General features: G+C 45.7%; 1 protein-coding gene across 1 annotated transcript in view; it reads left to right on the top strand.

The window, feature by feature from the left end:
• The window catches only part of P2RX3 (purinergic receptor P2X 3), a 736,403-nt gene that overhangs the window by 234,580 nt on the left and 477,093 nt on the right, over positions 1–24,730 (top strand). Inside the window, exon 6 of the mRNA XM_040320880.1 lies at positions 10,157–10,234. Within this exon, the coding sequence (XP_040176814.1) occupies positions 10,157–10,234 (78 nt within the window). The remainder of the gene's footprint in view (positions 1–10,156; positions 10,235–24,730) is intronic.

The raw sequence follows: 24,730 nt of genomic DNA, 5'->3' as shown, positions 1-24,730 counted from the left end.
GGTTGGTATCTAGCGGCTGGTGGGTGTGAGGGCGCCGTTGGTTGTGGAGGTTGTACCCGTGGTGTGACCTGGTTTGTCTTGCGAGTATCCGCATATTCATCCGCCAACTTCGCGGCCTCTGGTAGAGTCATGGGCCTGCGATCTCTCACCCAATCCTTGACGTCCGTCTGGATGTGATTGTAAAATTGCTCCAGGAGCATTAGTTGCAAAATGTCCTCTGCGGTGGTGGCATGGCTGCTGTTAACCCAGTTAGAGGCCGACAGGGACAACTGGCATGCCCATTCCGCGTAAGAGTCTTTCGTGGTTTTGCGTGAGTCCCTGAACTTCTGTCGGTGGGACTCTGGGGTTACTGCATAACGAGCCAGGAGCACTTCTTTAACCCTGGCGTAGCTATGGATATCCTGATCTGGCACGGTCCGGAAAGCATCAGAAGCTTTGCCTGACAAGTTAGCAGGGAGAGCATTAGACTGAAGCATATAGGCAATTGCATCACAGTGAGTATTTAGTTCAAACAATATAGGCCCACTTAATTATCAGACTCCACATCCCTCTGATGATAGAGCAATAAACTAATTTCAGGGGGGAGGAGGGGGGGGGCAGAGCTACAATTGATTAGCCAAAAACAAAAAATTGGCTAGGTGGGTTTGGGCCTAGGAAAGCATGCTGTACAGATTTATGGTGGGTAAGGACAAAATATGCAGGTAGGCCCAAAAAATAACATGTAAAGGTTAACAACATGCATGGGGAGAAAAGGGAACATCCCACACACAGCAGATTACAATCTCATGGTTATTAGGGAAGAAAAAAATATTAGACTTTCGCACACATTTAAAAAAAAAAACATTGTGATGTTAAAATTAGGGAACTTACCTTAATATACTCCTCCTGCAGAACATGTATGATGGCAGTACACGTCTCCGGTATGATGACCCCAAGCGCCTGGGGAGAGATGCCTGTCGAGAACTTGAGGTCCTGAAGGCTCCTCCCAGTCGCCAGGTACCGCAACGTGGCAATAAGCCTCTGCTCGGCCGTGATGGCTTGGCGCATCACAGTGTCCTGCCTCGTGATATAGGGGGACAGAAGTTCCAGCAGATGGTTGAATACGGGGTCCGTCATGCGGAGAAAATTCCTAAAATCATCAGGATTATTCTCCTGGAGTTCCCTAAGCAGAGGCATATGAGAAAAATGGTCACGCTGGCGCAACCAATTCTTGGTCCAGAAACGCCTCCTCCCACTGTTCCTGCCCAAACAACTGATTCGCTGAGCCTGTCCATAAGCAAACCCATAAACACCACCAATTCGCGAGAATCGACGATGCTGCTCCATCATGGCTTCAAACCGGCCGGCTGGTCAGTCAAGAACACACTCCAACAGAAAGCACCCCCAAATCCAGCACAACCTGCTAAGCCCGCACGACACACAGATACGAGCGCACAGTACACTGAAATGTGCTGAAAGCCTGTGCCCGAATGCCAACTGCGAACCCACAAGCACACGCACTGAACCAAAGAATACCACCTGTCAAAACGCGGAGACTGAAAAGCACGAATCGGCTCTAACCAAACCTTCACTAGCACGCTGTAACACGGAACTAGAAAAGCGGAACAGAGGGCGGCGCCGTTGTCTTTGGTCTTCCCCTTTATAGTGACGTCTTACGTGGTTTACGTTGCATACGTTCTGGTTCGCGGGGATTTCTTTATCGTACATCACGGGACACAGAGTCTTAATCATTACTATCTGGGTTATATTCCACCATCAGGTGCTGGACACTGGTGTAATCAATTAGAACAGGAAGTTCCCTCCCTATATAACCCCTCCCATACTGGGAGCACCTCAGTTTTTTCACCAGTGTCTAAGGTGTTGGTCACGAATTAACATGTGCTCTGAGGAGCTCCACTGGAGGGATCCATGCTGGATGTAAAAAGCCTCCATAAAATCCGGATCCGTCCAAGGTGCTTCATAGCCAAAGTGGACGGTACCCGGGCCTCGGTACGAAGAACGAGGTTTTGCCTATAATGCTTCTCTCTGAGAGCTGGACCCTGGGTTCCAGTACATTGGTCGATGTCAAAGACCAAATATTTTTTCTGTTGCCAGGGTGCTATATAGGTCCAGGGGAGAGGTGACCTGCTATGGACCCCAGTCCCTGAAGGTCTGAGACGAAGCCCGCGTTGAGGGGTGAAGGCTGGGCCTCTTGCTTTGCAATACCCTGCAGCGTGGAAAGGTAAGCGGAGGTACCTACGGGACTTGGTCCGACAGTGGGTTCTCCATTGGGGATTATGGGTCTCGCCTATTTTATGCTTCTATGCATGGGCAACTTAACCACAAAGTCTTTTGAGACAGGATGGCTCTGGCACCCATATACCTCCCCTAGTGGGTCCTAGTCCTCCGCTGAAGGGGCTATTGGGTCTTGCCTATAATGCATGTGTGCCTTGGCAAAGAAACCACTATGTCTGTTGAGACAGGATGGCTGTAATACCCATAGATCTCCCATTCAGGAGGTTGGTACCCCTACATGAGTATGTCTTATCTGTTTTCCACGAAGGGCCCTAAGAGGACATGCTGTGTGTTTCGCTTGCCATGCTTTCCAGAAACGGAAGCTCAAGGTTAGCTGATCTAGGGTGCGGCTTACTGCCTCCGCTTCAGGCTCTGCCACGATGGGCGGGGTCCCTCGTAGTCTCTACGGCTCCTTGGGGGATCTCCCTCTCCCCCCGCCTCCACCATTCCCCTACGCGCGCGTGCGTGCGTGAGAGGGGCGCGCTTTGAAGGCGGGGGGACGATGTGGTTGCCGCTGGCGCACGTGCGCCGGCTCATGGTGCAGACGCAGGGCGGCCCCTTCAAAAGGCCCAGACGTCAGAGAAGCCAGGGGGACACGGTAGCTTGAGCACGTAAGCACCTTGTGGAAATTGGATACAGATTCATTTAAGACACCTACTCGGCATCTAGCTGTGTTAGCAAGCATTATTTGCTAGACTAAGTTCAGCTGTTGATGCACCAGGGTTAAAGTCCCTCTGCTTTTTGCTTAGGACTCTTTTGTCTCCCCGTAAAAGAGGGTTCAGGGGTAGGAAGGGGTATCACCACCTAAATCTGGTGGCCCTTTTTATCATGCTTGCATGATACTATCCTCCCCTGTAGAGACTTAAGATAGCTCACATAATTAGCTATCAGCCCTGTCAGGCGTGAGCCTCCCCTAACATTGCAGCACTCTGCATATGTTTTGTTGCATTGCATGTATAGGTCTATAAGAGGTTAACTGCTATATTCACAGCAGCCTCACAAGCAGAAAACAGGGTGTGTCCCTTTCCCTGCTCTAAATCCTCAAACAAGGGATTGAAAGACCTGAGGATGAAGGTTCACTGTCAGTGAACAGATAACAGGTGTTAATGAGGAGAAAACTATCAGAACCCAAAAGCTCTTGTTGCAGCTGCAGTCTTTTCAGAGATCCAAGCTGCATATAACTTCACTTAGCCTAGACGGCCAGAGTCTCTGTCTCTTTAAAGTCCTCATCCTGGTGTTGGCTTCAGGCTAACCGAATGCACAACAGGGGGGGTGCACATTTGCTGCTGTGCACATGGCTAACGTTGCAGGTTTGCGGAGACGCACATCTGCAGAGCATAACTGCCTCTTTACAGTCCACATGTTTGCATGAAGTACATGAGTTTGGAATGTTCAAAATGCATGTGGGGTAAAAACCGGTAACAAAGCATGTTTTATTGTTGATCACATAGAGACATGTTATTTTGTTCGTATGATTTTATATGTTCACATAAGGGTGTTTAATCACAGCAAAGTGCCTAAAATCGCATTAAAAATGCTTAAGTGCATAAAGATGCGGGATCTCACATGGTTACTTGATAACCCAGGTCCTTGATTACCCAAGGTTATTTAGGTCACACAGAGAGGCTTGTTTCCACAGGAATGCCTAAAATCGCATAAAGATGCTTAAGTGCATAAAGATGCGGGAGCACACATGGTTACCTGATAAACCAGGTCCTTGATTACCCAAGGTTATTTAGGTCACACAGAGAGACTTGTTTCCATAGGCATGTCTAAAATCGCATGGAAATGCTTAAGGGCTTAAGGATGCGACATCACACATGGTTATCTGATAACCCAATTGATTATCCAAGGATATTTGGTCGTACGGAGAGGCTTGTTATATACAGGAGTGCCTGAAATCGCATAAAGATGCTGGAGTGCATAGAAATGCGGAATCACACAGGTTTACCTGACAAACCACAATCCTTGATTACCCAAGGATATTTGGTCACACAGAGAGGCCTTTTTCCACAAAAAGGTCTGAAATCGCATAAAGATGCTGGAGTGCATAAAGATGCGGGTTCACACATGGTTATCTTATCACCCGAGTCCTGGATTACTCAGGCATATTTGGTCACACAGAGAGGTTGTGTCCGCAAAAATCGCATTAAAAGGCTTAATTGCAAAAAAAAAAAAAAATTGCTGGATCGCACAGTGGTGCTCGATCATACAAGAATCCTTGGTCCCACAAGGGTACTTGTCAGCACAGGAGTGCTTAAGATGCATAGATGTTGGATCGCATGAAAATTTGCTGAATCGCATAAGAATGCATGTTTGCCTAGAGTTTGACTTAGGAGGCATTATAATTAGGTTTCCTTAATTATACAGGATTCCTTGGCCTTACATAGGCGCATACTTGCTTGCAGGATGCTTGTTCATAGCTCACATGCTATATGTATGCGTGTATACAGCACGCCCCCTTTTTTGTGTGTTTGCGGAAAACATATTCTTATGAACTCACGCTTCTATGAACACACGCTTCCATAGAGGCATATGGCTTTAAAGGTTGCCACATGCACATAGGGGGAGCTATTTGCATGTGTGTTTATTTACAAGGCTGCTAGGGCCCCCCTCTAGCAGGGCTAAAGGCCCAGAGTTTAGCAGTAATGTCATTCCGAGGCAAACCCGTGCTGACAGATCAGTCAGTAGCATGGCTGGGCCTAGGGGAGTCCAGCATGATTAATTATCTGGAACTCCTGGGTTGGGATCCCAGTCTAGAGGTAATATGCTGTCTTTATTCAAACACAGTTCCCTATGCTCAATTTTATTCAAGGCTGATATAAACTTTGCTCTGTCGGCCTGGAACGAGTGGATCCTAACTTAGCATTATCCTAGGAGTCTTGTCCCAGGGATATGCTGGAATTTCAGTTTAGGGTTCTTAACTGAATGATTGGCAGAAGGGAATATCCTTCATACCCGTTACCTGGGAGTAGGTTGCGAGGACTGGCCTCTAGAGATAGAATCCAGGCCTGGAAGAGACCACGGCACAGGGAAGGTGGTCAAGCTCCTAGGGAGCCTTATCTGCTAGCTTTCTAGAGCTACGGATGGAGCATCCGGCTTAAGGACCTGAACGTTTAGGTTACAGGGTTGCTCTGTCTGAATACAATCTGACTATGCCTCTCTAGTGGTTTACTTTGGTTACCAGAGAAGAGCTTGTGCCTTGCCTATTGTCAATTGTCATTTCATGGAATGCTAGATTGGCAGGCGATTCGCTGGAGCCATGAACAATCGGGTCCGGGAGATTGGCCTCTACACCCCGACTTTTTTCTGACCAAATGTCACAGAAACGTTACCCTGCACATAAAGGGTGTTGACGTCCAGGTTCAACAAGAGATTGAACAACTTTGTGTCAAGGCCAAAGGATCCACCCGCATGCTGGACAGATTTTTTAGTGACCCTGGGGGCCCAGTTGTCGCTGGTTTATGTGTTATCTCCCCCCCGCAACCTTCGTGGCTTCCATGCTACATCAGAAGAGAACGGAAGCTGGCTTAATTGCTCCAGCATAGCCCATACAACCTTACTGCGCAGGGACAGCAGAACTGATCGTAGAGGACCCAGGGTCCCTTACAGCTTGTCCAGGCCTGCTTTGCAGGGTTACATCCTGTCTTGCATACATGTGTATTAATGGTCTGGCTGTTATAGCCTGCATTCTTGAGGATCGGGGCGTACAGAATCAGCGGCAGTTACCTTGATTCATACAGGACAGCTGGCCTCCAGGACCAGATATCCTAGGATATGGAAGGCCCATATTCCTGGTGTGAAACCAAGGGGTGGAATCCTTGGTAGTAGGTCCTAGGTAAAATTCTTACCTTTCTACATTGGGAAAGCGATGGAGCTGGCCTTAAGTTCCATCAAGGGTCCGATCTCGGCACACTCTTGATCTGGGCCGTTATACAAGGGGTGACAGGTATAAGTCCGCCAGTTAAGGCGCCCTTGTGCTCGGAGGATTGGATCCAGTATGCTGGCTTACAGAGTCGGCACCTTGGGCTGATGCACCATAAATATTTCCCTTTATCCTTCTAAAGAGGGAATTGGTGTTCTTGGTTGCGGCTGCCTCCGCAAGAGAGTATTGGCAACTTTCTTTGTATAGAGCCATACTTAATTATTTGTACAAGAAGGGTGATGTTAAATACTCACCCAACCTTATTGGCTAGAAGGATCCAGTGTTCACTTGAATTAAGATATTCTTGCCTTCCTTTTCCTTTTTTTCAGGACCTTGATCCGCGGAAGGAGAGGTTATTGCTTTCTCTTAATAAAGATAAGAGCAGTTAAAGATCTATCTGAAGGCTTCAGATATAGAAACCTAACGTTTTGTTGCCAGAAAGCCCCTAGATGGGGCGGGCAGTGTTCAGATCGGCTATTAAAATGGCTATGCGCTCTCTCGTTATAGTAAGAGAGGTCAAGACCTATCTGAAGCGGCTGCTCGGATACGGAAGACTGATGTTGGTGCGCTACCAGGAGGCCCCAGCAAGGGGCAGGCAGCGTCTAAATCAACTATTGTCAAATGTTGATTCATCAGGTTATTATTCAGGCTTGTGGTTTATAGAGAGGGCTTCCCCCTGTTTCTTTTTGGGGTACACCCTACCAGGATAGTAAGCACTTCATGCGGGGTGCATTACCAAGCCTTTATGACTCAGATTTGCCAGACCTGCAACTTGGTCGTTTGTGCTTACGTTCACTAAATCCTATCAAGTGAACATAAGACGGCAGGAGGATGCAGCCTTTTTTTGTTGGCACAATATGCGGCAGGCAGCATTAGAATTCCTCGTGTCTGATGGCAGTCTGCATTGTTGGTGTCTCCCTCCCCTCAGTAAGCATTGCTTTAGGACATCCCAGATAGTAATGATTAAGACTCTGTGTCCCGTGATGTACGATAAAGAAAATAGGATTTTTATAACAGCTTACCTGTAAAATCCTTTTCTTGGAGTACATCACGGGACACAGAGTCCCCACCCCTCTTGTTTGGGGATATTGGGACACTTATTGCTTGGGACAAAAACTGAGGTGCTCCCAGTATGGGAGGGGTTATATAGGGAGGGAACTTCCTGTTCTAATTGATTACACCAGTGTCCAGCACCTGATGGTGGAATATAACCCAGATAGTAATGATTAAGACTCTGTGTCCCGTGATGTACTCCAAGAAAAGGATTTTACAGGTAAGCTGTTATAAAAATCCTATTTTTTATACGCTAGTGTGTACGTGCCAGCGGACCAACAGATAAATCCGCCGATCCGCTGAAACCGATCCGCGGATAAATTCAAGCGCATGGATTCTATCGTGTGTATGGGGCCTTAGGCTCTAAAATCCTCCATGGAAAAGTTTTTGGTTTGTTCCGAAATTTGTCTTTCCTCAATACTGCAGAGACGATCCCCGTCAAATAAAAATTTGAAGGTAAGATTTCTCGTAAAGAGATATATATCTGGGGAGAAAGCTAAGGCTTGACTGACATTAGTTTTTTTTTGCTAAATTTTGACTTGCAGAAATAATGGAGGCCTTCAGAGAACAGGAGTTCTTCACAGAATTTGTTCAGAGGGGGCCCCCGGATGGCAACCCCCCTTTTTTCTCGAATTTTACTTTCCCAAAAAAATAATTTATTGAGCCAAGATCTGGCATTGTAATGGCCCCCCCACCCCTAAAATAATCGACATATTGTTGCCACACAGCACGTGCAGTTTGGGGGGCCAAGCCTGTATGGACAGTCTCACGGGCCACCACCACTGGAACATCAGTGGCCTCATCAGGCTCAAGTGTCATGTAGTTTGTTGAGGGTCTCTTTAGGAAATTGTGCAATATGCAGGAGCAAAGTATGACATGGTTCTGATTCTACTTAAGAAACCTACAGTCCTTATCTTGTTTGCAACGCCTGTATACTGCTATTCAAAGTATATAGGGCCAAAAGGTCTTGTCAGGGCCGATCCTCGCTATAGGCTCACTTGCACTAGGGCCCCGCAAAGCTGCAAAGGGCCCCCCAAATTACTAGAGGCCCCGCCTGGTGAGAAGTCATTTTCGCCCCCTCACCCCGCTTCTAAACTCGCTGAGTCATTTCCGACAACAGAACACCCCCTCCCCCCGCTTCTCAACTTTCTTTAATGTGACATGTCACTGTCGTCAGCGCCCCCCTGATTCTCATTTTTAATGTGCCATGTAATTTTGCTTAGGGCCCCAGGGAGGTCAGGATCGGCACTGGGTCTTGTAATGACCTGGGGGGAGTGGTGGCGGAGAAACTCATGCTATTTTTTTCAATGATTTTTATCCATATTGCAGGGACCAAACATTACATTAAAGTCGCAAGCAGTATTAAATTACTTTTTTTCTGAGGAATCTCATGTTGTGCAGGGACATTTCTAAACATGTGCCACTACTATAGACACCCAGCAGGTACCATATTTAAAGGATTTTTTTTTTTCACTTTAAGCATCATTACAATCGCTGCTCAAGAAAAAACTACAGTTTTTAAAACTTTTTTTTCCATTGATACATGTTCCCTGGGGCAAGACCCCGGTTCTCAAAGACGTTTTCCATCAATAACTTGCATATTGGGCTTTAAAATGAGCACTTTTGAATTCGAACTTTCGAGTCCCATAGACTTCAATGGGGTTCTAAATGTTCGCGCGAACAGACAGTCTGTTCGAACATTCTGGTGGGAACCAAACCCGGGTATGTTCGGCTCATCCCTATTCCTGATGAACAGGTGTGAGCACTTGAGGCATACATAAAGCGACAGATTCAATTACACTGGTGGGTATGTCCTTTACTGGGTAGGTGTAGGTGTGCTATCAATCCTAGCTAGGTTATGTAATGGCCTGAAGTTGTGGTGGGTGTTTTGCCTGGGAAGAGGCCAGAATCTTCTTTGTTTACAGTTCTTATAGTGGTTTAAAAATAGATATGTTTTTGTGTGTGTTTGTTTTTTGGTGGGGGGGTGCATAATGCCCGACCCACACCCCACTAAGGCTGTGGTTTGATTATTGTTTTATTTTGTGTGCTGCCTTTTTGGATTCTGTATAAATTGTGTATGTTTTTGCTTATGATCCTGCAATTTAAATTTTTAGGGGGTTTTGGTCGAGGAGTCAGGAATTTTTTAAATACAGTGCTCGTATTGTGAAACACTCCCATTGCCATCCCCTCCGACTCCACATGGTAGCCATCCCCTCCGACTCCACATGATAGCCATCCCCTCCGACTCCACGTGGTAGCCACCCCCTCCGACTCCACGTGGTAGCCACCCCCTCCGACTCCACGTGGTAGCCACCCCCTCCGACTCCACGTGGTAGCCACCCCCTCCGACTCCACGTGGTAGCCACCCCCTCCGACTCCACGTGGTAGCCACCCCCTCCGACTCCACGTGGTAGCCACCCCCTCCGACTCCACGTGGTAGCCACCCCCTCCGACTCCACGTGGTAGCCACCCCCTCCGACTCCACGTGGTAGCCACCCCCTCCGACTCCACGTGGTAGCCACCCCCTCCGACTCCACGTGGTAACCACCCCCTCCGACTCCACGTGGTAACCAACCCCTCCGACTCCACGTGGTAACCAACCCCTCCGACTCCACGTGGTAACCACCCCCTCTGACTCCACGTGGTAGCCACCATGATCCTGCATACTTTTTATTCCAGGTCAGTAACTCAAAAGGTATTGAAAGCCACAGACAGTCAAGGCAATGGTAGTTTCTATATTCCACTCAGTAAAAGGTTTCTGTAAAAAAAATAAAAAAAATATTAATTCATGCTAAAATTCATAGGATGGAAAAAAAATTGAGTGAATATTTTTAAATACAGGAAAAACATTTCTGCTTACTACTGCATTAATAAGATTACTTTCTTTATCTTTTTCCCTTTAAGGCCTCTGTTAATGGAAGCTGAAAACTTCACAATCTTTGTCAAGAACAGTGTGCGATTTCCCCTTTTTGATTTTGAGAAGTAAGTATTCATAGCTCATACAGATGGTTTCCAAAAGTTGGACATGTTTGCTTTAAAAGAATGCACTGGTGTCTTGGAGTTAGTGTTACATAGTTACACAGTAGGTGAGGTTGAAAAAAGTCCATCAAGTCCAACCTATGTGTGTGATTATATGTCAGTATTACCTTGTATATCCCTGTATGTTGTGGTCGTTCAAGTGCTTATTTAGTGAGTGGCCATGTGTCTGAGTACACTTCCTTCCGCAAAAAAGTTTTATCCCTATTGTGGCGTCACCAGTATGGTATTTGTAAATTGAAATAATATCCCCTTTCAAGCGTCTCTTCTCCAGAGATAATAAGTTCAGTGCTTGCAACCTTTCCTCATATCTAATATCCTTCAGACCCTTTATTAGCTTTGTTGCCTTTCTTTGCACTCTCTCTATTTCCAGTACATCCTTCCTGAGGACTGGTGTCCAGAACTGGACAGCATCAGGGCCAGATTAAGAACATCATGGGCCTGGTGCTGAGGATTTTGGTGGGCCTTTTATAAATAAAAAATACTTAAATATACAAACAATTTTTTGTTATAATAAATTAAATTAAAGAGAGAGAGCTAGGATGAGAAAGAGAGAAAGGATGAGAGAGGGGTGAGGGGTAAGGGAGGGAGGATGAGAGAGAAAGGGGGGGGATGAGAGAGAGAGGATGCGCATGAGCATGCATTGGAATGACATAAACGCAGCCCAGCCAAGGCAAGTGACCGAAGGCACAGAGCTCAGAAAGAAGACCGGGGTGAAAATGGAAGCGCCCGGGACCCGCCGGACTGATCACAGCGCAGCACTGGAGGGCTCAGTCTGACAATTTAAGTGTACCCTAATGTGCTAATATGCTGTGCATACTTGTACATTGTGGCACTTTTTTTTACAAGTGCTATATTTAGAGTAGCTGAGATCCCCTATGTTCCTCTATACATCAGTCATAATCACAAAATTCAATAAGTACTAATAATGGGCAGAACAAATATGAGGACTGCGAAGATTTCCTTTAGTTGAACTAACAAAAGTGTGCCCATTCTAGAGCTGGTAACATTGAGGATATTCAGTATAATTTTAAAGAACTGTTTTTGTGGGTAAGAGGTATGGAGAGGAGTATGGATGGTATACAACTGGGAATTATGTGCAGTGATGGAGAGGAATGTGGAGGGTCTAACATTGGGCACTATGTACAGAAGAGGATTGTGGAGGTTATGATGGGGGGCGGTATGTACAGGAGAGGAATGTGGAGAGAAAGATAGTTGGCAGTATGTAGAGTGTGAAGGGTAAGGTTGGGTTACAGTATGTACAGGAGAGGAGTGTGGAGGGAAAGGTTGGGTTACAGTATGTACAGGAAAGGAGTGTGCAGGGTATGACAGTGAGCAGTATGTACAGGAGAGGAGTGTGGGGGGTATGATAGTGGGCAGTATGCATAGGAGAGGAGTGTGGAGGGTATGATAGTGAGCAGTATGCACAGGAGAGGAGTGTGGAGGGTATGATAGTGGGCAGTATGCACAGGAGACTAGTGTGAAGGGAATGACAGCCGGCACTATGTACAATAGAGGAGTTTATGAATGTGGGCAGTATGTACAGGAGTGTAGAGGGTATGACAGTGAGCAGTATGTACAGGAGAGAAGTGTAGATGGTATGATACTGAGCAGTATGTACATTAAATGAGTGTAGAGGGTAAGACAGTGAGCAGTATGTACAGGAGAAGAGTGTGGAGGATATGACAATAGTATGTACAGGAGAGGAATGTGGAGGGTATGAGAGCAAGCAGTATGTACAGGAGAGGAGTGTGGATGGTATGATACTGAGCAGTATGTACATGAGATGAGTGTGGAGGGTAAGACAGTGAGCAGTATGTACAGAAGAAGAGTGGGGCGGATGACAGTGGGCAGTATGTACAGGAGAGACGTGTGGAGGGTATGACAGTGGGCAATATGTATAGGAGAGAAGTTTGGAGGGTATGACAGTGAACAGTATGTAGAGGAGAGGAGTGTGGAGGGTATGATGGTGGGCACTATGTAAAGGAGAGAAGTGTGGAGGGTATGACAGTGGGCACTATGTATAGGAGAGAAGTGTGGAGGGTATGACAGTGGGCACTATGTACAGGAGAGAAGTGTATGACAGTGGGCACTATGTACATGAGAGGAGTGTGGAGAGTGCGATAGGGGGCACTATGTACAGGAGAGAAGTGTATGACAGCGTGCACTATGTACAGGAGGGGAGTGTGTAGGGAATGACAGCAGGCACTATGTATAGGAGAGAAGTGTGCAGGGTATGACCGTGAACAGTATGTACAGGAGAGAAGTGTGGAGAGTATGTGCAGGTGAGGAGGATGAAGGAATCTGGGAAGGAAAAATGTAAAGGTTTGTGGAAGGATGTTTAAGAAATGCGTAGTGGTTAAGCGGTACATACATGGATTGAAATTACGCCAATTAAGCAGAGACCAGCCATAGTCGATCTATGTATGGGCTAGCTGGTTTTACACAAGTCAATCTATTGTCTTGAGTACAACCAGCCTGTCAGGTTTTTCCCAAAACAATCAGTGCTGCCAGCTTTAGTTAGAAACACTGATCATTGTATTCACAGGCAGAACACAATAACACTGCAGGAGTGATTCCCCCATTCACAGGTCAGCAGTTGAGAGGGTGTGTGGGGGACAGGCTGGGGAGAGGTACTAGTCAGTCCCTGGGATAGCCCTGGCTAGTATCAGAGCCAGATACACACAGGTTACATACGCCATGATCGTTAGAGCGAAAGCAATAATTCAATAATTCTAGCACTAGACCGCCTCTGTAACTCTAAACATGTAACCTGTAAAAAAAATTTAAAGCATCGCTTAGGACAGTGGTCATCAACCCTGTCCTCAGGGCCCACTAACAGGCCAGGTTTGTAAGATAACTGAAATACATGACAGGTGATATCATTTTCTGCTCAGTGATTGCGGTATTCTAGTCTGCATCTCTCCAAGGAAATACATAAAACCTGGCCTGTTATTGGGCCCTGAGGAGAGGGTTGATGACCGCTGGCTTAGTATACAAAAAAATCGTGCTAACTTTAGTGTTTTTTTATATATATATATATATATATATATATATATATATATATATATATATATATATATATATAGGTAGATTCGGGTACATAGGTTTAACTTTTGGGCGGCGTAGCCTAGCCTGTTTAGGCTACACCGCCGTAAATTAACTAGGCTAGTAGTGATTTCTTTCTCGTACATCACGGGACACAGAGCGGCATATTCATTACTATGTGGGTTATATGGAGTACCTTCAGGTGATGGAAAAATGTGTAGAGGGCGCTAAACCACTCAGTGCTACTGAATAGTAAACCAGCGTGCTGGGTGAAAAAATTAAATACAATACACCTCTATTAAAAATATATGTATAATATTAAATTCCAAAAGTGTCTCTGTGTCCAAAAAAAGACCCCTCAGAATCTGAAAAAAAGTCCCAATAAGTGTTCAATCAATGCATCACATGTAAAAGAAAAAACAAATCTTCTTTCTTGAATATTCTTTAAGTGCAAAAAGGAAAAGGAAAGCCGTCACCAACAAATCCAGTCTTCTTAATCACCCTCTAATTGGTGTTGAAGCAAACGAATGTGCTTACCAGAATTAGTGGACTATTATGGTTAGACAATAGTCTGCTAGACATATGCAGGATTGTGCCTGCATGCACATCGGACAGGAAATCAATAATGAGCCTCAATGCCAGGGATTCCAGATAGGATATAAAATGAAACAAGAAAGGCAATGGAGATGCCAATAGTGTATTATCGCTTTAAAATTTATTGTATATAAAAGATGTAAAAAACAAAAGACAAATGGCCTGAATGGCCTCTTACTTCTAAAAGTGCCTACCCGGCACTGGGGCTGCAGGCGTATCACCGCTACCTTGCGGTGCGGTAAGAGGCAGGGTCGTCTGTTCCGGTGCTAGCTCCGTAGCACGGCTCGGCGTCCCAGCTGACAGCTCGTACGGGCAGGGAGGCACGTCACGTGATCGGGTCCGCCTCCGACGTACGTTTCGTCAGGTACAACGTCTTCAGGGGGGCGTGCCCGATCACTATTGCATGACGGTATATGTAGTCTCAAAGAGACTGCTAATTGGTCCAAATTAGAAGGGTGAAATGAAAGCAGCCGCGGTGCCGTTTAAGCTACACACTAAAGCATGACAATCAAGTAGTGAAATAGATCATTGTATTGTAGTTTTGTAGCAACGGATGCTTTAGTAATTTGCTAAATAAACCCAAAAACACAAAAAACAAATGGGTCACAAAAAAATCTAGCAAATAACAAAAAAAACGGGGGATTCTGAAAAATACTACACTCGCATCCCTCCGGGTGTGCACACTAAAATCCATCATGAACACCAATATATATTAAAGAACCATCTCGCAGGCCAAAAAACTCCATAAAAGTGACTTGTTGATAGAGATAGAGCATGACAAATTGTCGTAGACATTATATGAGAAATCCACAACATTAACAACATAAATTTGGGTGACTAGATGACTTTGCCTCCCTCCGGGCGTGCAAAATCGCCAATTTACCCAGGTAAAATAGAATAAATTAAAAATGCTAAAAAAATGCACAAATGTGCACTTATGATTCTAGAAAAGATTCTGTATCTTATAGACATGGATAAGAAATTTGGAAAGTGGGCAAGTGGAGAGGAACTATTGCAGAAACTCTCTACCCCAAAACCAATAAAAACGGGTTTTTTAAGGGAAGCTGAGTGGAATATAGTGCCAATTGGATGGACTTAAAAGGCCAGAGCACAAACCAAATCGGACAGATGGTTAAAGTACACGGATTAATGCCAGACCTCATTGGCAATAGAAAATAATAAAAAATGCAATGATATAATAACGAACCAAATTATCAAACCTTGGTGAGTCAATGCACTAATCATTTGCTAGAAAGCAATTTAAGTCTAGCTCAATATTAAGACCAGTAGGCTGCATGGTACGTAGCCTATGCACCCACTTCATTTCGTTCTGTGAGACACTTCTGGTCATGTGTGTACCCCTCCAGTGCTTACTAATTTTGTCTATACCATAAAAAGTACATAGGCTCGGGTCGCTGTTGTGATATTTCGTGAAGTGCCTAGAAACACTATGATTGGGGAACTCTTTTGCAATATTGGTTAGATGTTCATTTATTCGTATTTTGAGTTGTCGGGTGGTCCTGCCAACGTACTGAAGTGAACACGGACACTCCAGTACATAGGTCACATGATCAGATCCACAGGTGATCAGGGGTTTAATGGTGAAACTCTCACCCGTCACGTTAGATTTGAAATGTGTGATCTTTTTCTTGTCTCCTGATTTACGTGTGGTTCTACATGCTTTGCATCGAGTGCAATGGTGGAACCCAGATCCATCTAGAAAGGTGACAAGTTTCTTAGGTGGATCAGGTACGTTGGGGGCTATTTTATTACGCAATCCAGGGGCTTTCCTGTAAATGAATTTGGGTACCCCAGAGATGGATGATTTCAGGTCTTTATCCTTCATTAGAATAGGCCAATGCCGTTTGAAAATGGCCTCGACTTGCCGGTGAAAGCCGGATATAAAAGCGGCTTCGCTTTTAAATTCTTTTTTTGGTTTAGAGGTCAGCAGAGTATTTCTGTCTATAACGGAAACTTGGTTGAACACTTGTTGCAAAGTCTCAGCCGCATAGCCCTTCTCTAGAAATCTGTTGGTAAGGTGTTTAGCTTGTATACAAAAGTCTTCATCTGTGTCACAATTTCGTTTAAGTCGCATGTATTGCCCTTTGGGCACTGCCCCTATCCATAAAGGATGGTGGCAACTTTTGGTAGGTACAAAGCCATTGCGATCTGTGGCTTTGAAGTAGGTAAGCGTCTGGAATCTTTCTCCTTTCTTCCTTATGGTTAGATCCAGATAGTTGACAGTAGTCATACTGGTTTCTGCTGTAAATGTCAAGCCATAGTTGTTACTGTTCATTTTCTCAAGAAAAGATTCCAGACTCCCTACTGGGCCTTCCCAAAACAAAATGACATCATCAATGTAACGTCTATAGAAACTCAAAGAAAAATGCTTGTCCAAAAAAATGGTTTCTTGCTCCCATTTATTGAGGACAATGTTGACCACGCTGGGAGCATAGCGGGCCCCCATTGCCACCCCGCCAATTTGATTATAATATTGGTTGTTAGCCCAAAAATAATTATTAGACATCGCTATCTCTAATCCCTTGATCAGAAAGTTGATCTGGATTTTCTTTATTTTGGATTCCCGCTTTAAAGCCCAACGTAGGGCCACAAGGGCATCTTTCTGGCGGATATTGGTATATAATGACTCGATGTCAATTGTGACCATAATTGTTTGGAAGCCACCGACCAAACAATTATGGTCACAATTGACATCGAGTCATTATATACCAATATCCGCCAGAAAGATGCCCTTGTGGCCCTACGTTGGGCTTTAAAGCGGGAATCCAAAATAAAGAAAATCCAGATCAACTTTCTGATCAAGGGATTAGAGATAGCGATGTCTAATAATTATTTTTGGGCTAACAACCAATATTATAATCAAATTGGTGGGGTGGCAATGGGGGCCCGCTATGCTCCCAGCGTGGCCAACATTGTCCTCAATAAATGGGAGCAAGAAACCATTTTTTTGGACAAGCATTTTTCTTTGAGTTTCTATAGACGTTACATTGATGATGTCATTTTGTTTTGGGAAGGCCCAGTAGGGAGTCTGGAATCTTTTCTTGAGAAAATGAACAGTAACAACTATGGCTTGACATTTACAGCAGAAACCAGTATGACTACTGTCAACTATCTGGATCTAACCATAAGGAAGAAAGGAGAAAGATTCCAGACGCTTACCTACTTCAAAGCCACAGATCGCAATGGCTTTGTACCTACCAAAAGTTGCCACCATCCTTTATGGATAGGGGCAGTGCCCAAAGGGCAATACATGCGACTTAAACGAAATTGTGACACAGATGAAGACTTTTGTATACAAGCTAAACACCTTACCAACAGATTTCTAGAGAAGGGCTATGCGGCTGAGACTTTGCAACAAGTGTTCAACCAAGTTTCCGTTATAGACAGAAATACTCTGCTGACCTCTAAACCAAAAAAAGAATTTAAAAGCGAAGCCGCTTTTATATCCGGCTTTCACCGGCAAGTCGAGGCCATTTTCAAACGGCATTGGCCTATTCTAATGAAGGATAAAGACCTGAAATCATCCATCTCTGGGGTACCCAAATTCATTTACAGGAAAGCCCCTGGATTGCGTAATAAAATAGCCCCCAACGTACCTGATCCACCTAAGAAACTTGTCACCTTTCTAGATGGATCTGGGTTCCACCATTGCACTCGATGCAAAGCATGTAGAACCACACGTAAATCAGGAGACAAGAAAAAGATCACACATTTCAAATCTAACGTGACGGGTGAGAGTTTCACCATTAAACCCCTGATCACCTGTGGATCTGATCATGTGACCTATGTACTGGAGTGTCCGTGTTCACTTCAGTACGTTGGCAGGACCACCCGACAACTCAAAATACGAACAAATGAACATCTAACCAATATTGCAAAAGAGTTCCCCAATCATAGTGTTTCTAGGCACTTCACAAAATATCACAACAGCGACCCGAGCCTATGTACTTTTTATGGTATAGACAAAATTAGTAAGCACTGGAGGGGTACACACATGACCAGAAGTGTCTCACAGAACGAAATGAAGTGGGTGCATAGGCTACGTACCATGCAGCCTACTGGTCTTAATATTGAGCTAGACTTAAATTGCTTTCTAGCAAATGATTAGTGCATTGACTTACCAAGGTTTGATAGTTTGGTTCGTTATTATATCATTGCATTTTTTATTATTTTCTATTGCCAATGAGGTCTGGCATTAATCCGTGTACTTTAACCATCTGTCCGATTTGGTTTGTGCTCTGGCCTTTTAAGTCCATCCAATTGGCACTATATTCCACTCAGCTTCCCTTAAAAAACACGTTTTTATTGGTTTTGGGGTAGAGAGTTTCTGCAATAGTTCCTCTCCACTTGCCCACTTTCCAAATTTCTTATCCATGTCTATAAGATACAGAATCTTTTCTAGAATCATAAGTGCACATTTGTGCATTTTTTTAGCATTTTTAATTTATTCTATTTTACCTGGGTAAATTGGCAATTTTGCACGCCCAGAGGGAGACAAAGTCATCTAGTCACCCAAATTTATGTTGTTAATGTTGTGGATTTCTCATATAATGTCTACGACAATTTGTCATGCTCTATCTCTATCAACAAGTCACTTTTATGGAGTTTTTTGGCCTGCGAGATGGTTCTTTAATATATATTGGTGTTCATGATGGATTTTAGTGTGCACACCCGGAGGGATGCGAGTGTAGTATTTTTCAGAATCCCCCGTTTTTTTTGTTATTTGCTAGATTTTTTTGTGACCCATTTGTTTTTTGTGTTTTTGGGTTTATTTAGCAAATTACTAAAGCATCCGTTGCTACAAAACTACAATACAATGATCTATTTCACTACTTGATTGTCATGCTTTAGTGTGTAGCTTAAACGGCACCGCGGCTGCTTTCATTTCACCCTTCTAATTTGGACCAATTAGCAGTCTCTTTGAGACTACATATACCGTCATGCAATAGTGATCGGGCACGCCCCCCTGAAGACGTTGTACCTGACGAAACGTACGTCGGAGGCGGACCCGATCACGTGACGTGCCTCCCTGCCCGTACGAGCTGTCAGCTGGGACGCCGAGCCGTGCTACGGAGCTAGCACCGGAACAGACGATCCTGCCTCTTACCGCACCGCAAGGTAGCGGTGATACGCCTGCAGCCCCAGTGCCGGGTAGGCACTTTTAGAAGTAAGAGGCCATTCAGGCCATTTGTCTTTTGTTTTTTGTTTTTTACATCTTTTATATACAATAAATTTTAAAGCGATAATACACTATTGGCATCTCCATTGCCTTTCTTGTTTCATTTTATATCCTATCTGGAATCCCTGGCATTGAGGCTCATTATTGATTTCCTGTCCGATGTGCATGCAGGCACAATCCTGCATATGTCTAGCAGACTATTGTCTAACCATAATAGTCCACTAATTCTGGTAAGCACATTCGTTTGCTTCAACACCAATTAGAGGGTGATTAAGAAGACTGGATTTGTTGGTGACGGCTTTCCTTTTCCTATTTGCACTTAAAGAATATTCAAGAAAGAAGATTTGTTTTTTCTTTTACATGTGATGCATTGATTGAACACTTATTGGGACTTTTTTTCAGATTCTGAGGGGTCTTTTTTTGGACACAGAGACACTTTTGGAATTTAATATTATACATATATTTTTAATAGAGGTGTATTGTATTTAATTTTTTCACCCAGCACGCTGGTTTACTATTCAGTAGCACTGAGTGGTTTAGCGCCCTCTACACATTTTTCCATTTATCACAATCAGTATTGTTTTTGAGGTGCAGCTTTTATTCTATATTTTATTTTATTCAATTTAAATTATTTTGTTTGGCGCTGAATGTTAATTTTTCACCTTCAGGTGATGGACACTGGCAATCTCAAACAGGAAGTGCCCCTCCCTATATAACCCCCTCCCATAGGAGGAGTACCTCAGTTTTTTCGCCAGTGTCTTAGGTGTTGGTCATGGGTTAGCTTTGCCTCCACATCCTTGGGATCAAGGCAGGCTAACCGGATCTGTCCAACGGCCTCAGTGCTAAAGTGGACAGTATCCGGACCCCAAAGCCATGGGGTTTGCCCATAATGCTTCTCTTTTTAGAGAGCTGGACCCTGGGCCCAGGACTTAGAACCTTGGGCATCTAAAGCTCCTGTTTGCCAGGGTGCTATATGGGCCCAGGACAGTGGCTCCTTCATAGGAACCCAGGGCCTGAAGGTCTAGACGCCACCCACGGAGATGGGGGAAGATTGGACCTCTTGCTGTGCAAAAGTCCTGCGGCATGGAGCAGGTAAGTATTGGGGAGCCTGCGGAACTTGGTTCTTAGCAGATTCCCTGGAGGGAGGTGCACAGGGGGTCATGCCTGGGTATGCTCTGCATTGGCAAGGAATCACTATGTCTATGGTCAGAGACAGGATGATTCAAATCTTTTTCCCCCAGTGATAGGTGTCCTCCCTGGTAAGTGTTGTTTAGCTGGGTCTGCTGCGCTAGGTGTGGGATCTCTGTGAAATACAGGAGCCGTGTTTCCCATGCTAAGAGGAGGTCTGTGACCTACCTGAGGGCTTACCTGCCTGGGTGTTGCGCCGCTCCGTCCTCCTCCATGTGCGATGGCCCCCGCCGACGGGTGCGCGCGCGTGCCCGAGATATGAAGGTTTTTCGCGCCATTGGCTGGGGTGGGGGCGCATCCCTGTGGGCGGCGATTTACATATAGGAAGGGGAGGCCCTTCCAGTAGCTGCCAAAAGCTCAGTGTCTTCCTGAGTTACAGAGGAGGAGGACGCAGAGCGGAGCTCGCTGAGGACACCCAGTGGCGGAAGGAAAGATTACAGTCGTTTTCTAAAGAATAGACTGTCAAACCTACAGATAGGTTTCCTTTTACTTTTTTTCAGCAGATGGCTATTGGCAATACTTATTAGGAGACAGAGTATTTTTCTTTTCCTCTTCAAAAAATAAAAATAAAAAAAAAGATATAAAAAAATAAAAAAAATAAAAAAGAAGAAGAAAAAGGGAAAGTACTTCTGATCTCCCTTCTCAGTTTGGGCGTTAGTCTCTATCGTTCCCAAACCGGCAGATCCCCTTAGCTACGTCTGTGGCTGGGTGATAGCAGGTGTGCCTCGGTATTGTACCATGGCTTCTGGGTCAGAGGGTACAAAGGGTGGGGATTCCCCCGCAAAATCCGAGGGCTCAGACACGGCTATGCCGCTGCTCTCCCCACAGGACATATCGGGGCACGCCCTGATGGGACCTGGGGGATCTGGTGCTGGGGCTGGTCCAGTTCAGTCCAACCCCGGCTTTGTCACTGAGAGGGTGCTTGCTGTTTCTTTAGGAGAACTAGAGAAAAGAATGGCAAAAAGAATAGCTAAGGCTATATCGGGTAGAAAGCGGACTAGGTCTCCGTCACCCGAGCAGGAACCCTCAGACTCAGAGATCCTTTCCCTAGGGGAATTGGATAATCCTGACGTTTTGGACCAGGGTGGTTCAGAGATCGAGGATCCGGATACTGAGGAGTCTAGTTCAACCTCCCAAGGGGAAAGTTTGTGGGTTCAAGCTTTAACGGACATGGTCCATGAGGCATTTAAGTTACCCATACCAGAACCTCAAGTATCGGCGGTTTCAGCTTTAGGCTCATTAAGAGCGCCTCAAAGCAACGCAGTTTTTCCGGTCCATCCTCTACTCGAGGATGTCATATTTCAGGATTGGATCAAGCCAGATAGAGTCTTTTTACCACCTAAAAAATTCTCTGTTTTATATCCTATGGAGGAGAAATTCTCCAAAAGGTGGGCGCCCCCGGCGGTGGACGCAGCCATCTCCTGTGTGAACAGATCTTTAACTTGCCCTGTAGAAAACTTACAGGTGTTTAAGGATCCGGTTGATAAACGCTTGGAAACATTACTTAAGGCCTCCTTTACTTCAGCAGGGGCGATAGTTCAGCCCGCTGTGGCTGCTATTGGAGTTGCCCAAGCATTATCAGATAAGACTAAGCAAATGCTTAACCACTTACCCACCGGACCATATTGCTGCCTAAAGACCAGAGTACTTTTTGCGATTCGGGACTGCGTCGCTTTAACAGACAATTGCGCGGTCGTGCGACGTGGCTCCCAAACAAAATTGGCGTCCTTTTTTTCCCACAAATAGAGCTTTCTTTTGGTGGTATTTGATCACCTCTGCGTTTTTTATTTTTTGCGCTATAAACAAAAATAGAGCGACAATTTTGAAAAAAATGAATATTTTTTACTTTTTGCTGTAATAAATATCCCCCAAAAATATATAAAAAAACATTTTTTTTCCTCAGTTTAGGCCGATACGTATTCTTCTACATATTTTTCGTAAAAAAAATCGCAATAAGCGTTTATTGATTGGTTTGCGCAAAAGTTATAGCGTTTACAAAATAGGGGGTATTTTTATGGCATTTTTATTAATATTTTTTTTACTAGTAATGGCGGCGATCAGCGATTTTTTTTTCGGTATTGCGACATTATGGCGGACACTTCGGACATTTTTGACACATTTTTGGGACCATTGGCATTTTTATAGCGATCAGTGCTATAAAAATGCATTAGATTACTATAAAAATGCCACTGGCAGTGAAGGGGTTAACACTAGGGGGCGGGGAAGGGGTTAAGTATGTCCCTGGGTGTGTTCTTACTGTGGGGGGGGGGGTGGCCTCACTAGGGGAAACACTGATTTTCTGTTCATACATTGTATGAACAGAAAATCAGCATTTCCCCTGCTGACAGGAACGAGAGCTGTGTGTTTACACACACAGCTCCCGTTCCCCGCTCTGTACCGAGCGATCGCGTGTGCCCGGCGGCGATCGCGCCCGCCGGGCACACGCACGGGAGTCGGGGGCGAGCGGGGAGCGCGCGCGCGCGCCTCCGGCGGCGCGCACGCGCCCCCTAGTGGCGGCTATACGATAGGACGTATAGCTACGGGCTCTCGCCCAGGAGAGCCGACCTGCCGCCGTATAATGACGGTGCGCGGTCGGCTAGTAGTTAAACTGATCCCTGCCCAACAGGCAGATGAATTTTCGGATATACCCAGGGCTATACGCTTTACGGTGGATGCTATCAAGGACTCCATCCAGCAGGCGTCACGTTTATCTTTATTTCTAATCCATATGAGAAGGCTCTTATGGTTGAAGAATTGGGAGGCTGAGCCCCCGTGCAAAAAACTCCTGGTAGGGTTTCCCTTCCATGGAGGACGTCTCTTCGGAGAAGATCTGGATAGATATATTCAGACTATATCAAGCGGCAAAAGCACTCTCTTGCCAGTCAAGAAGAAGGCCCGAGGGCCCGCATTTAAGCGCCAGCCCTCCCCGGGGCAGGGGCCCTCTAATACCAAGCAGTATCGACGGCCTCCTGCAAGATAGGATTTAACAATAAGCCGCAGGGCCAAGCCACGGGGGGCAAGAAGCAGTGGTACCGCAAGCCTGCAAAGCCAGCCCCCAAGTCGGCCTTATGAAGGGGCGCCCCCACCCACGATGGTGGGGGGAAGGCTGCGTCTCTTTGCAGAGGTTTGGGAGGCCAGCATTCCCGACTGCTGGGTACGGTCTTCCGTGACCACGGGCTACAAACTAGAATTTCTAAAATTCCCTCCTCCTCATTACCAGGAGTCAAGAGTACCAGGCGACCCTGTGAAAAGAGCCGCATTGATGGCGGCATTGAATCATCTGCTATGCCAGAAGGTGATAGTAGAAGTACCAGTCCGGGAACAGGGATTGGGGTTCTACTCCAACCTGTTTATTATCCCAAAGCCCAACGGCGATGTCAGGCCAATCTTGGACTTAAAGGGAGTAAATGCGTACCTAAAGGTCCGCTCATTCCGGATGGAAACTATTCGGTCAGCTGTCGCCGTGCTCCAGAAGGACGACTTCATGGCGTCCATAGACATAAAGGATGCTTACCTTCATGTGCCAATTTTTCAGCCACATCAAGTATTTCTACGCTTCGCGGTGGCTCAGCGTCATTTCCAATTTGTGGCGCTCCCCTTCGGGTTGGCTACGGCCCCCGGGTATTCACGAAGGTCCTAGCCCCAATCCTAGCCAATCTAAGGACCCAAGGGGTCACGGTCCTGGCTTACCTGGACGACCTCTTGGTCGTAGACCACTCGTCTCCTGGCCTGGAACGAGCAGTGGCCCTCACGGTTCAGTACCTCGAGAGGTTCGGCTGGGTCCTAAATCGAGACAAGTCAGCATTCCTGCCCACAAGGCAGCTGGAATATCTCGGCATGAGATTGGATACAGAACAACAAAAGGTGTTCCTACCCCTATTAAAGGTCAAGGCCATCAAGGAGCTAATACAAATAGTTCTAAGAAAGAAAGGGCCAACTGTTCACCTATGTATGCGACTACTAGGCAAGATGGTGGCCACATTCGAGGCGGTTCCGTACACTCAGAGCCACACTCACATCCTGCAGGCAGCCATCCTGTCAGCATGGAGCAAGAGGCCTCAGGCCTTAGAAATTCCTTTGCCACTCTCACCAAGAGTGCGGCAAAGTCTATCTTGGTGGTTAAACCCTCAGAATCTCCTGAAGGGAAAGACTTTCAGTCCTGTGACCTGGAAGATAGTAACCACAGACGCCAGCCTGATGGGCTGGGGAGCAATTTTGGATGGTTGCACTCGCCAGGGCACTTGGGCAGCGGCAGAGAAGCAGTTGCCCATCAATATCTTGGAGCTCAGAGCTGCTCGACTAGCCCTCAGGGCTTGGACGTCCAAACTACAGGGGTTCCCGGTGAGAATACAATCGGACAATGCCACGGCGGTGGCATATATAAATCACCAAGGGGGAACCAAGAGTCAAGC

Source organism: Rana temporaria, chromosome 8 (genome assembly GCF_905171775.1).
Source record: "Rana temporaria chromosome 8, aRanTem1.1, whole genome shotgun sequence".
Taxonomy (NCBI): Eukaryota; Metazoa; Chordata; class Amphibia; order Anura; family Ranidae; genus Rana; species Rana temporaria.
Note: the sequence above shows the minus strand (reverse complement) of the source record. Positions and strands in the feature narration are given on the sequence as shown.